This window comes from Chionomys nivalis, chromosome 3, assembly GCF_950005125.1.
Source record: "Chionomys nivalis chromosome 3, mChiNiv1.1, whole genome shotgun sequence".
Lineage (NCBI taxonomy): Eukaryota > Metazoa > Chordata > Mammalia > Rodentia > Cricetidae > Chionomys > Chionomys nivalis.
Genome location: NC_080088.1, coordinates 62,660,175 through 62,674,798, shown reverse-complemented (window position 1 = coordinate 62,674,798; position 14,624 = coordinate 62,660,175). Strand labels below are relative to the sequence as shown.

At 50.8% G+C, this 14,624-nt stretch overlaps 1 protein-coding gene across 1 annotated transcript; it reads left to right on the top strand.

The window, feature by feature from the left end:
* Positions 1–3,882: 3,882 nt before the first annotated feature.
* On the top strand, positions 3,883–14,050 carry Pigz (phosphatidylinositol glycan anchor biosynthesis class Z). Its single transcript, XM_057765437.1, has 3 exons — positions 3,883–4,025; positions 9,452–9,649; positions 12,264–14,050. Exons 2-3 carry the CDS (start codon positions 9,532–9,534, stop codon positions 13,793–13,795), a joined length of 1,650 nt encoding a protein of 549 aa, XP_057621420.1. The 5' UTR covers positions 3,883–4,025; positions 9,452–9,531; the 3' UTR covers positions 13,796–14,050.
* The last annotated feature ends 574 nt before the right edge of the window (positions 14,051–14,624 follow it).

Below are 14,624 nucleotides of genomic sequence, written 5' to 3'. Positions count from 1 at the left end.
TCTGTGCCTCCAACAGGATGTGCTACCACCGCTCCGAACCAACAATACCAGAGGTTGACCTCTGGCACACACACGTACACGAACACCATGTAAGTACACACACACAAACACACCCCACATGTGTACACGCCCGCTTTAAGGGACAGGGGTATGGCTAAGTAGTAGAGTCCTTGCCTAGCAGGTATTCAACCCCAACACCAGATCTAGCATGAGCCAAAAAGGGAAAACAAATTATTTGGGGTATAGCCCAAACCAGTCTCAAATGTGGCTTAGCCACCCTTCCTGTCTCTTCCTCCCCAAGTACTGAAGTTACAGGTGTGTACCCTCATACCCAGCTTGGGAAGTTTTAACACATTAAATGTTGTCACAGTTGGAATCTGGCTTTCTGAGGGTCGCTGTTGAGAAGACACAAAATGGGGGTTCACGAGTGTATCTCAGTGGTGGGGTGTTTGTCTAGCATGCATGAGTTCCTAGGTTCCATCCCTAGCAGTGAAAATGTTTACAGAGAGAGATGCGAGAAATGAGCCGAGAATGGTGTTGAAGGCCAGTAACCCCATACTCAGAAGGAGGTAGGATGGTCATGAGTTCAAGATCACCCTGGGCAAGGTGAGATCCTGGAGAGATAGATGATAGATAGATGATAGATAGATAGATAGATAGATAGATAGATAGATAGATAGATAGATAGATAGATAGATGGATGGATAGATAGAGAATGTGAATGAACAGAGACTCAAAGCCATGACTTTAAAAGAAATAGTGTAACTATTTTGCAAAACAAGTTCACAGCTTCCTGTAAAGGCACGGAAGGGCTAGCCTGGTCAGGTCTGCCGGTTCGAGCCCGTATTTAGACTTACAGGGAGTATTTACAAATTTAAGGCCAGTCTGAGCTACAGAATGAGTTCAGCCTGGACAACTCAGTGATGCCTGTCTCAAAATACAATGTTAAAGGGGTGGTGGTGGCTGATAGCTCAGTGACAGAGCATGCGCGGTGCCCTCCTTCAGCGGGCAGCGCTGCAGCCGAAGACATACTCCACCCTCCTGCAAACCAGCCCACCCACTTCTAGGAATTTTTCCAAGAAAAATGAAAACAGATATGCACACGAGTTTTATAGACATATGAAAGTCATTTTTATTCACAGTATCCCCAGCTGGAAATTCTCACTTTGGGGCTCTGAGAGGGTGCCTCAACACCAGCCCGGACTGTTTAACGGGTAAGACTGTGCAGTATCTCCATGCAGAGGAAAACCCCAGTGACAAGGGGACACTATAGAGACACACTCTGTCAAGGACTAGAGCGTGGATGTTGCCTTAGAGGCCATTTTGAGTTTAGCATTGACTCCTTTCAGAGGTTTCTCTGTAGCTTTGGAGCCTGTCCTGGAATACAAGAGTAGACCAGGCTGGCCTCGAACTCACAGAGATCCGCCTGCCTCTGCCTCCCCAGTGCTGGGATTAAAGGTGTGCGCCGCCACCACCCAGCTTCCAGAGCAAAGATTAATCATCTTTACAGGTTCCAGCTCTGCCCCTCCCAGGTTCTTATTTTTCAATGTTAAATTTAATATACCTTTTAAAATTTATTTTTATTTTATGCACATTGGGTTTTGTTGTTGTTGTTTCATTTTAAAAGCCTATTTATTTATTTATTTTGTATACAGGGTTCTGCCTGCGTGTATGCCTCTACACCAGAAGAGGGCACCAGATCTCATTACAGATGGTTGTGAGCCACCATGTGGTTGCTGAGAATTGAACTAGGGACCACTGGAAGAGCAGCTAGTGCTCTTAACCTCTGAGCCATCTCTCCAGTCCTCTCCCAGCTTCTTAATAAGGTCCAGACATCTAAGCCTACACTGTACCTGCCTCAAACCTGCTTGCTTTAACTAAACAAACCAATTAGAAGTTGCCTTGGTGTGTCTTTTTGGCTCTGGTGAAGTCCCTGGCCCATCTCCTTCTGGATCCCCAGCAGCTGGTTGAGGACAGTGAGGGGGAAAGGCCCCAGCCATCCCTGCCTTCCACGGGTCTATAATATACCAGCCGTATTCAGTGTGTTTCCTTGGGTCATCTGCTCTTCAGCTCACATGCCTAACACCCCAGCCCGATTTTTTGTTATTTTGAGGGAAAGGGGGCCAGGTTTCTTCTAGGGAGGACTGTCTTTCTAGACACGAACAAGAGAAGAGCCACGCATTGTGAACTTGCCATTGGGAACAAATTGCCTGTGCGGGGGACACGTGGTCATAGGTCACACACCTAGGCAGCTGACTTCCTCCACTCTTCTGTAGCAGGAGAGGGACATTGCAAACATTAAGTCGAAGTCAGGAGCTCTGTCCAGCCAAGGTCAGGTATGTAACCTCTGTCTAGTGACAGACCTCAGTGCTGAGTCAGAGGAGAATACAATTGTCTGTTGTATTCGACCACTGGGATGGACTTCAAAGGCATTGTGCTCGGTGAAAAGAGCCAGGCACACGAGAGCAGTGGCTGACTGTTTCTGTTTAGAGGACATTCTGGGAACAACGGGGGACAGCATTAGGAATCAGAGCAGCTCATGTCTGGAACTGTGGAAGAGGTCGAAAGGCTGGAAAGAGGCTAGAAGGGAGCTTTGGGGGAAAATGAAAATATGTTTCTTGAACTGGGGCAGTAGTTAGTCTGACCTTCCATTTGCCAAAAGCCTCAGGTCTCAGCCAATACGAACACTTTCTGGCATTTATTGTATATAAATAATATCTCCATATAGTAGTTCTTTGGTTTTCTTTGCTGTTTGTTCGTTTTTTTTAATGTGAACACTATGTGGAGCCTGAGGGAGCACAGGCAAGTGACTCTGTCCAGATCTTACTAAATCAGGATTTGGAAGAGTCAAGCCTTCCTCCACCCTGCCAACTTAGTAACCCGAGAAGCTTGAGGGAAACATCGTGCCACCAGGGGGCAGCTTCACAGCCAGCCAGCCACAAGCCCTCCAGCAGTAGGCGGGGATACGAAGGACCGGTGGAAACTACAGGCTCCCGAGTGGTGCGTAGATCTGCAGAGGTGGGCTGTGACGGGGCTGTGACGTGTCCCTGCGTGGTGGGCACCGCATCGCGTGGCTCCGCTCTGCACACGGCCCTTCTCGCAAAGGCATCATTGGTGCTAGCCTCCCCGAAGCCCCCTTGTCCCCCCCGCCCCACAACTCTTGGGGCGGGGCCAAGATTTCTGCGACCCTTTGCTCTCCAGCAAGTAGCCGGTCCGCACCTGCACCATGCACAAAGGGACAGCCTACGTCAGCCTGGAAGGCGCTGCCCCCGGCAACTGCCTGGAGAGCTCAGCATCCCGGGAGAACGGAACCGGCTGCAGAAGGACCACTTCCCTGTCCCACTCCCACAGGAACTTCTTCTGTGTTCATCTTGGTTTGGTTTGGTTTTAGTGGGGTTTGCTTTTGTTAGGGGCTAAAGACGAGCAAAGGATCTCAGTCATGCTAGACTAGCTCCCTACCACGGAGAAATAATCACACACATACACACACCACAAAAGTGTGTGACTGAAAGCTAGTGTGGTGGCGCACGCCTGTAATCCAGCTCTAGAGAGGGTGAGCAGGTGGATGGCAAGTTCGAGGCCACCGAGACCCTGCCTCAAAACAAGCAAGCAAAATGTACAGTGAGAAACAGTCTGGCGAGACTACGCTAGTACTAAAAAAGGAAGCTAATCGGGCATGGGTTTACAAGGAGGCGCTGCTGACAGAATACGCTCACGGCACAGGCAAAGTAGGATCAGTTCCTCAGGAGTCCCCACCGCGACTACTGCAGACTGCGGGACTGGGGGCGGGGGCGCACACAATTGTCCCCATTCTTCTCCGCCCCGCCTAGCGAGTTCTGCCTGATCTCTGGCCTAATTCCCTGGTGGAAGTCCAGAGCCGGCTGTGGAGAGGGAAGACCATCGCCCCACCCCGCTCTGCAATCCTCTGTCCCGCAGGCGCAGGGCGTTAGAGCCTCGGGCTCAGGCCCTCACTCCCGATGACCCTGGTAGCCAGCGCGGCAGGTGCATCCCGAGGCAGCGCGTGGGTGAGTCAGTCCCAGTCTGGGAAGAGTGGCTGGGGACGGGATGAGGGCGCAATGCGGGCAGGCAACGGGGGTCAGCCTTTAGTTTTGCTCCGAGCCCACAGACCAGCAAGGGAACGGTAGCGCTCATCTGCAGCTTTCCCCCAAACTGTTCTGCAGGATGTGAGAGCGCTGACCGGCAGGGAACCTAGGGGACAACAAGGAACTCATGATGACATTTTGCTGGGAAGGGAAGCTCAGGGCACTTTCCATATTAGAGCACTGGCTTGGGGCCCAGAAGGCCTAGACTTGCATCCTCTTCTGTTACTAGACTTGCCTGGGGAGCCGGGGTCCTAGGCGGTTCCACAGCCATACTGAGTCTCCGTATCCCCATCTATAACACAGCAGCAAGATCCCAGTGGAGCCTGGCGATGGTGGCGCACGCCTTTAATCCCAGCACTCGGGAGGCAGAGGCAGGCGGATCTCTGTGAGTTCGAGACCAGCCTGGTCTACAGAGCTAGTTCCAGGACAGGCTCCAAAGCCACAGAGAAACCCTGTCTCGAAAAACCAAAAAAAAAAAAAAAAAAAGATCCCAGTGGAAATGAAACTTTAAAACGCTTCAAAGTGTAGAGAAAGATGTCTGTGTGCACCAAGAGATCCCCTAATTTTAGCTAGCCCCTAATTTTAGCCTTTCCCCTGAGAGAATGGGTCCCAGGAGTCCCATGGGGGCAAGGGAAAGAGAAAAAGGGACCCTGTACACCAGCACAAGGCTTTCTTGTGGGCGGCAGGGACAGTTGCTTTCAGTCAAGAGAGCATCCTTTCCCTGTCCTCAAATGTCACGCATCTCCTACAGACACTTTTACCTCAAACCATGGAAAGGAACCGTCAAGATGGTCAGGGACCGCCTTCCACCGCGCGCCTTTAATTCCAGCACTCGGGTGGTAGAGGCAGGTGGATCTCTGTGAGTTCGAGGCCAGCCTGGTCTACAGAGTGAGTTCCAGGACAGGCTCCAAAGCCACAGAGAAACCCTGTCTGGGGGTAGCAGCAGGAGTGGGGTGGGGGTGAGAATGATGGTCAGGGCCTTGGCTTTTCCTGGTAGGAAGCAAAGTTCCCATTTGATGGCCCGGAACTGCGAGGGTGTGGTAAACTTAATGGTATGCCCCAGCTGCCCGGCTCCCTTCCACTCTCCTGATGCATTTAAGGTTGGCTGTTATATTCTACGTCAATCAAAGAACAAACAGTTCCTTTCCGGCAACCAAAAAAGGAGGCTTGGAAGGTAGAGTTCCTTGCAGAGTTCAGTGCAGCCTCAGGGTCAAGGTGAGGGTGGGTGAAATGCCAGCCAGCAGGAAAACAGGGTTAGGAGTCACTGCGAAGTCCAACAAGGATCCTAGAGACTAAGCGAGTTCTTGGCTTAGTCTCTTAGTTCTTGGTAGTGCTGGGGCCCTCCTCCCATGGCGTTTAAAATCCCTCCAAACGTCAAACGCTAGATCCAAGAAGATCCATCCTAAGGACCTCAGTCCTTCCCGTTAGCAAGGACCCAGCAGCTATGACTAGAAGATTCAGTTTGAAGGTAGGGACTTTCCTTACTACACTGATCCACACATAATTGCAGCCCCAGAGCCGGTACGGGGCTGAGCATACATTGGGCATCAGAGAAACACCAGGCACCAGGAAGCGGACCCAGGCCTCTGACTCAGCGCCCAGCCTGTCCCTTCTCAGGTCCCACAGATGTCCAGTCCCCCAGCTTCCACCCCACTCCACCCCACCTTGGTGCCCTGGTTGTCCCCATCTTCTCGGTCTTCACACCCACTCTCTCGCCTTAGTCTCATCACCACCCCTGGGAGCGGTCCCTTTCACCCAACATGTCTCCTGGCTCTGGGATACTCACAGCCAGGGGGCTGCGGGAGACGCAGGATTTGGACCAGAGCTCAAGCAGATGTGTGTTCAGTTGCCTGAACCGGCAAACTAATCAGGGTTGGGCGAGACTTGTCATCTCCCCCCCCCCCCCGGGCCACACACACACAGGTGTTGGCTCCGCCCCCTAGGTTGTCTGCGGGAGGAGACCACTGAGAGGGCTTCTGTAACCTGGCACCAACCTGGAGAGCCGCTGGGCTGTGTTGCAGGTCTCGAGATTCTGGCACTTGTGGTCAGTGCACCCATCTTGCCACCTCCTCTTGGGGACCTTCTGTTATTCTTGACAGATGTCCTCAGTGGGTCCATTTAAACTGGACTCTGGACTGGGTCTAAGTTGGAGCCCAGTGGATCTTAGCCCCGGGGGAATCTCAGCCCAGCAGGGTAAGAAAGGATCAGGCGACTGGCAGAATGCAGTGGAGTGGAGGGTGCCGCACAGGGATCTTGGCAAGGCGGCTTAGAGTTAAAGCAAAACAGATACTGAAATCAACTATTTGTTACATCTGCCTTTTTTTTTTATCTTTTTTTCTTTTCCCTACAATGCTAAGGTAGGCACTCATTTACAGCCGAGAAATATTTTTTTTTTTTTTTTTGATTTTTGAGACAGGGTTTCTCCGTAGCTTTTAGTTACTGTCCTGGAACTAGCTCTTCTAGACCAGGCTGGCCTCGAACTCACAGAGATCCGCCTGCCTCTGCCTCCCGAGTGCTGGGATTACAGGAGTGCGCCACCACCGCCCGGCTTAATAAATTGGTTTTGAGACTGGTTTTACCACCAGCAAGTGACAGGGTAGGAACTTGAACCCCACGTTGCTTGATGCCTATGCAATCAGTATAACACGCAACGGCAGCAGTAGTAAGTAAAAAAGCTCTGAGGAATGTCTCAGAATAGAGGAGCTGTAAAAAAATAAATGATAAATGGTGAGGGGCTGGAGAGATGGCTCAGCGGTTAAGAGCACTGGCCGCTCTTCCAGAGGTCCTGCGTTCAATTCCCAGCAACCACATGGTGGCTCACAACCATCTGTAATGAGATCTGGTGCCCCATGCAGGCAGAACACTGTATCCATAATCAATCAATATTTAAAAACAAAAACAAAACAAATGGTGTGGTTGGAGTGCCAAATTGCATCTAAAAGGGCTTTCCAGGAAAGTCAGAAGCTGGTGTAATCAAAGGAAAGTTCCAGCAAAGGCGACTCACAACCAGCTCCAATCATGTTCCAGAGTTTGGGGTTCCATTCCTTTACAGTCGATGTTCATCACATTCACAGTAGACCCCCCCTTCCGATGTTCACAGCAGGTGCCCCTCAAGACTGGGGATTCAGTTTCACGAGGTTCAGGGTTTACTTCAGCATCTGAGACAGCAGAATGGTGCACTCAAGAGTGGAAGGCAGGGGCTGGAGAGATGGCTCAGAGGTTAAGAGCACTGGCTGCTCTTCCAGAGGTCCTGAGTTCAATTCCCAGCAACCACATGGTGGCTCACAACCATCTGTAATGAGATCTGGCGCCCTCTTCTGGCGTGCAGGCATACATCGAGGCAGAATGTTGTATACATAATAAATAAATCTTTAAAAAAAAAAAAAAAAAAAAGAAAAGAAAAGAGTGGAAGGCGGAGCCGGGCGGTGGTGGTGCACGCCTTTAATCCCAGCACTCGGGAGGCAGAGGCAGGCGGATCTCTGTGAGTTCGAGACCAGCCTGGTCTACAGAGCTAGTTCCAGGACAGGCTCCAAAGCCACAGAGAAACCCTGTCTCGAAAAACCAAAAAAAAAAAAAAAAAAAAAAAAAAAAGAGCTAGTTCCAGGACAGCAGGAACCAAAAAGCTACGGAGAAACCCCGTCTCGAAAAATCCAAAAAAAAAAAAAAAAAAAAAAAGAGTGGAAGGCGGACCCAGCCCAGAGTCCACAGCAAAGGGCTGCCTCTCAGGCTGGGACTTCTAATCATTATGTACTATAGCTCCTCCCACTGCCCATCTCTGGGACTGTCTTGGGGGACGCCTTTCTGGAAGAGGTGGAGGTTTTCTTAGAAACCATGCTTCCTCGTAATTCAGTCAGACACAATTACAGGAATATGTGCAAAAGAACAACCAGCCATAAAGTTGAGAGACCGACTATGGAAAGAGCAAGGGTTCTTGAAGAACATACGTAAGGGTTAACTATCCCAAACGCAGTCAGGCAACGGTGGCGCACCACTTTAATCCCAATACTCAGGAGGCAGAGGCAGGTGGATCTCCGTGAGTTTGAGGCCAGTCTGGTCTACAGAGCGAGTTCCAGGACAAACTCCTAAGCAACACAGAGAGACCCTGTCTTGAAAAACAAAAACAAAACTATCTCAAAAGCTCAGGGTTTACTAGGGAAAGGAAAATGATGCTTTGTACCTGCTCCTGGAGACGGGGTTCTTCCTGGGGGTGGCACTTTCTGGGATCCCTCCAGAGCCTGCTGGGCAAGCCTTGTCCTTCCTACCTGACCTGTCTTATACAAGTCCTCTTACTTATCTTTCTCAGTTTACCAATCTTGCCATTTTAACCCTAGCTTTTATTTTTCCCCCTAAGATTTATTTATTATGTATACAATATTCTGCCTGCACGTGTGCCTGCAGGCCAGAAGAGGGCACCAGATCTCATTGTAGACAGTTGTGAGTCACTGAACTCAGGACCTCTGGAAGAGCAGCCAGCCAGTGTACTTAACCTCTGAGCCATCTCTTCAGCCTCCTAACTTTCATTTTCTTAAATATTTATTAATTTATGTGTATGAATGTCTTGCCTGCATGTGCATACCTGTTGAACCTGGGTGGTGTTGACATACATACGCCTGTGATCCCAGCCCTCAGGAGGCTGAGGCTGGTGGATCTTTGCGAGTTCAAGGCCAGCCTGGTCTACAGAGTGAGTTCCGGATAGTCAGGGCTACACAGAGAAACCCTCTCTTGAAAGAACAAAAAACAAACGAACAAAAAAAGAGGGGCTTGGACCCTCTGAGACTGGGGCTACTGGTGGTTGTAAGCGACCCTGTGGGTGCTGGGAATCCAATCTGGTTCTCTACAATAGCTACAAATGCTCCTAATCACCCCTAACATTCATCTTAACTGTAACATGGTTGCTTTTTGTTTTAGTTTGGTTTTTCAACTGAACTTGCTAAGTCTGCCAAGTACTGGGATTACTGGATAAACTACCACGTGTAACCTTTTGCTTTGTGTGTTGTTTTGGCTTTTCAAGATGGGGTTTCCACGTGTAACAGTCCTAGCTGTCCTGGAACTAGCTCCAGTAGACCAGGCTGGCCTTGAACTCACAGGGATTCACCTGCCTCTGCTTCCTAGTGCTGGAATTAAAGGTGTGCGCCACCACCACCCGGCTTTGTTTTTGTTTTGAGACAGTATTTCTCCTGTGTCCCAGGCCTGGAACTTGAAACCCTTCTGTGTCCACTTGCCCCCTCTCCCATGTCCGGGGCTACAGATGTGTACCAATCATGCCTTAGCGTTATCGTTTTTATGTTGCTGTCTTCAGATTACAGTGTAGTCCACGTTACAGTAACCACCAAATGTCACCCTCCCAGATGTTGATCTCCAGAGTGGCACCCGTGACAGCTGTGACATCATCCCAGGCTTCCAGCCCTGTGTTTGATCTGATGTGAAGATGGCCGCCAGGGTGATCTGGGGGAGCCTTGGTCTGCTTCGAGTCATGTGGTGTCTCCTTCCCCAGACTGGCTACATACACCCAGATGAGTTCTTCCAGTCACCTGAGGTCATGGCAGGTAAAACCCCCACGTATTTTAATAAGATTGGGGCAGCAGTCGACATTTGGTGGGGGAAGACACGCAGTGGGGGTGAATGAGCAGGCAGAGCTGCAGCCTCTCTGGGATTAGAACTTGAGGTGGGAATGAACATTCTCTTCACCTTCTGAAGGATGTTAATGAAAAACCTGCCTCTTCCGTGTTTTCCTCCTTGGGCCAACAGATCGCTCAGCATGTGATTCTGGACGTGTCAGCAGAATGACTTCATAGCTGGGCTTTCCTGGTGGCGAGGGAAGCTTGCCTGACATAAGGAAAGTTGTGAAGTTGTCTTGTGCAGGCTCAAGGAGAGTCCTCTCCCTTCAGACCAAGATTAGTAGTCACACACAAACCCTTTTTTAATGTAATTTTTTAGGTATGAATATTCTATCTGCATGTATGCCTGCACATCAGAAGAGGGCATCCATCACAGGGATTTGAACTCAGGACCTCTGGAAGGGCAGCCAGTGCTCTTAACTGCTGAGCCATCTCTTTAGTCCTTTCTTTTTTTTTTTTTTTTTTTTTTTTTTTTTTTTTTTTTGGTTTTTCGAGACAGGGTTTCTCTGTGGCTTTGGAGCCTGTCCTGGAACTAGCTCTGTAGACCAGGCTGGTCTCGAACTCACAGAGATCCGCCTGCCTCTGCCTCCCAAGTGCTGGGATTAAAGGCGTGCGCCACCATCGCCCGGCTAGTCCTTTTCTTTTTTAGACATGATCTCTCTATGACATCCTGGCTGTTTTAGGGCTCAGTCTGGCCTCAAACTCAGCAAGGTCCTCCTGCCTCTGCCTCCCGAGTCCTGGGGTTATAGGAAAGGAGTTCACCACCATTCCAGACTCACCGTCTTTTCTTTTTTGAGGCAAGGTCTCATGCAGCCCAGGCTGGCTTTGAACTGCCTATGTCCACGAACCTCTGATTCTTTGGCCCCCAATCCTAGAGTGCTGTGATCACTGGCAGGTGCCACTATGCCTGGTTTATGCTGTGCTTGGGATTGAACCCAGGATTTTGTGCACAACAGGCAATTATTTTGTTTTTTGAGACAGGGGCTCACACTGCAGCCCAAGCTTGCCCTTCAACTCATAGCAGTGCTCCTAGCAAGGCTTCTGTGTGCAAGAGTCACCACACCACCTGTTATACACTTCTAGCCCGCTGGTCAGACTGTATCACATGACCACATCAGTCATAAAAACAGCTGGGGAATAAAGCCCTTATATCTGGCCACATGCCCAGCTAAAAGACTGAAGGAGAGAAGGAGAAAGATTCAAAGACACTTGATTTGATTTTCTTTTCTTTCTTCGTTTTCTTCTTCTTCTTCTTTTTTTTTTTGTTGGTTTTTTGAGACAGGGTTTCTCTCTAGCTTTGGAGCCTGTCCTGGAACTCACTCTGTAGACCAGGCTGGCCTCAAACTCACAGAGATCCACCTGCTTCTGCCTCCTGAATGCTAGAATTAAAAGCATGTGCCACCACCACCACCTGGCGGTTCGATTTTCTTGCCCTTTTAAGATGGCGTCTCTCTATACAGTTAAGGCCGGTCTCAAATTTGTGGCATTCTCACTCAGCCTCTAAATGTTTCAGGTGTGCACCAGCAGCCAGTTGTGGTGGTGCACACCAGTAGGATTTGCCAGAGGAGGCAGAGGCAGGCGGATCTCTGTGAGTTCAAGGCCAGCCTGGTTCCAGGATAGACTCCAAAGCTACAGAGAAACCTTGTCTCGAAAAACCAAAAACCAAACAAACAAAAAACCAAAACCGAAACAAAAGAAACAAAAAACAAATGTGCATTAGCACACTCAGCTTGAGGACTAAGATTGTGGCGTGGGAAGCCTAACTCTGCCACCCGGCTCAAAAGGTAGATTTGAACTGTAAGGTGGACATTTCAGTCTCCTCCCTGTATTTCTTTTTTTTCTTTTTTTTTTTTTTTTTGGTTTTTTTTTTCGAGACAGGGTTTCTCTGTGGTTTTTGGAGCCTGTCCTGGAACTAGCTCTTGTAGACCAGGCTGGTCTCGAACTCACAGAGATCCGCCTGCCTCTGCCTCTCGAGTGCTGGGATTAAAGGCGTGCGCCACCACCGCCCGGCTCCTCCCTGTATTTCTGAGATAAGTCTCTCTCATGGGCATAGGCACAAACTCCCTGACCTTAAACTCTTGATCCTCCTGCCTCTGCCTCTCAAGTCCTGGAGTTCTGGGCAGGTGCCACCATGCCTGGCTTCCAAGCTCATTCTTGACAGCAGAATTTTATTCACCCCACTTAGGGAACCATGTTCGCTCTTTCCTTGCCGTCTCTGGAGGTCCCCCACATTGTTGTTAAAGGCCCTTTCATCCTTAAACCAGCCGGGACACATACAATCCGTTTCTCGCTTTGTTTCCTTGCCTGTCTCTTCTGCATCCAGGATGGTCTCCACTGTTCAAGAGCTGGGGAGAGAAGACAGGCCACCTGAGAGACTCTCCCACAAAGTAGCTTTACCAAAGCAGGAAACCACCCGGTGCAAGCCCAGGGGTTGTGCTGGAAGTGTCCACTAGGAGGCCTTGCAATCTTGGTGCTGACCCCTAACTCTTCCGGGCACAAGCCTAAGCTTGGAACTGGCTCACCCCTGCCTCTCTCTCTGCAGAGGACATCCTGGGTGTGCAGGCTTCACGGCCCTGGGAATTTTACCCCAGCAGCTCCTGCCGTACTGTGGTCTTCCCACTGCTGACCTCTGGCTCTACCTTCTGGTTGCTCAGGTTCTGGGAAGAGCTGGGGCTCTGGCCCGGTCTGGTGAGTGGCTACGTGCTGCTGGTGGGGCCCCGACTCCTCCTCACTACCCTCTCCTTTGCCCTGGACTGGGCTGTGTACTACCTGGCCCCGCTGTGGGGGGCAGATCGCTGGAATGCTATGTGCCTGCTGTCTGGGTCCTATGTCACCCTGGTTTTCTACACAAGGACCTTCTCCAACACCATCGAGGGACTGCTCTTCACATGGCTGCTGGTGCTGGTGTCCCCTTACGTGGCATGGAATCCCATATCAGAGACGCCTACTCCAGGCCCATGGTGCCATACCTGCCTTCTTGGTGCTGTCATGGCTGCCGGCTTCTTCAATCGGCCAACCTTTCTAGCCTTTGCTCTGGTCCCCCTCTCTCTCTGGGGCATCCACAGAACCTTGAAACCTAGCATCACGGCCTTGATCCAGGAGGCCCTGGTGCTGTTACCAGGGGCTGCTCTTGCTGCAATGCTGTTTATAACCATGGACAGCTGGTACTTCTCCAGCCTCTCCAGATCCAGCTGTCTTGTTCTCACACCTCTCAACTTCTTGTACTACAACCTGGACCCCCAAAACCTCGCAAGGCATGGCACACATGCACGGCTCACTCACTTGGCAGTCAATGGCTTCCTGCTCTTCGGGGTATTGCATGCTCAAGCCCTGCAGGCTGCATGGCAACAACTCCACAGCTGCTTCCGTGTGTTTGCGCAAACGGGCTTCTTGGGGATGCTGGGTGCCCGTGGCCTACTGTCTAGCTCCAAGTCTCATCTCCTTCTCCTCTACTTCACACCCCTTGTCCTGCTATCTGCCTTTAGCCACCAAGAGCCTAGATTCCTGATTCCCCTCATAGTCCCTCTAGTCCTGCTTTGCAGTCCACAAACCCAGCCTATACCCTGGAAGGGCACCCTGGTCCTCTTCAATGCCCTAGGTGCTCTCATCTTTGGCTGCCTGCATCAGGGAGGCTTGGTACCTGGCCTGAAGTATCTGGAACACGTAGTCCACGCACCCGTCCTCCCGGGCACGACCACACACTACATGCTTCTCTTCACTCACACCTACATGCCTCCCCAGCACCTCCTGCACCTCTCAGGCCTGCCATCGCCTGTGGAGGTGGTGGACATGGGCGGGGCTGAGGACTGGCTCCTGTGCCAAGCCCTGAACAACTTCAGCAGACAACCAGCCTGCCGACTGGCCGGTGGGCAACAGCTCTGCCGCCTCTTTGTAGTAACTCCAGGGACCAACAGGCATGCTCTGGAGAAGTGCGGTCTTCCTCTCAAGAATGAGACCCTCCTGTTTCCCCACTTGACCCTGGAGGACCCTCCAGCCCTGTCCTCCTTACTCAGCCAGGCTTGGAGGGCCCACCTTAGTCTTCACATCATAGAGCTGGAAGATGGCCTGTCATGACAAAGCAGCCATGACCCAAGATTCAGCCACAGAAGGAAGGTGCCACCCCATCTTCTACACAGGCTGCTGGGCTGGGACACCGGAACAGACTCCCACTGCTGGCTCTTCTGGGCACAGAGACAGGTTGTTCCTCTAGGTGAGACACCAAAGATCTGACCAGTCATGGTCCCAATGCCAAGGTCCCCAAAGAAACCTAGCATACCCACTGGCATGTGCCTGTTTCTACGCCATTACTTCCGATTGCTGTAATGTCTAAAATATATAGTCGCACCTGATTATCAAAGACAGTGAACTGCTGATGACATCCCTGAGTGGCGTTGCCCAACTTACCACAATGCCTGACTTCTTGCTACCATCATTTCCAATCTTACAGTGTAAAGTGGGGACAGAGGAGGCTCACAGTCAGCTCTAGTCCCTAGTCTGTGACTCACAAACTGACCTGAAGGAAGTCCCTTCCACTCAGCCAACCTACCACCCTGACGGATCAGAGGGTCCTGAGGTCAGTGTCAGGTGCTCTCCCTCCTCAGCGCTGCCATGAGGTCCTCTTAGCCTGCCCCAGGGGGAACTGAGAACACAGACTGCTCAGAATCTGGTACCGTCTAAAAGCTTTTCCAACAGCTTCAAGCCTTCTAGATGCCAACGTTAACTGAGTGGCTTAAACAGAGGTCTAGAAATCGAGTTAGGAAGCCTCAAAATGACAGGTGTTACATGCATGGGTCTCCCATCACAGTTCAGTCAGCTGGCCATCCGAGTACCCTAGCAGGCCCTTGAGACCAAGAAGAGGAAACTAAACATCGTGTGCCACGGTATCAGAAGTGACAGAAAAGCA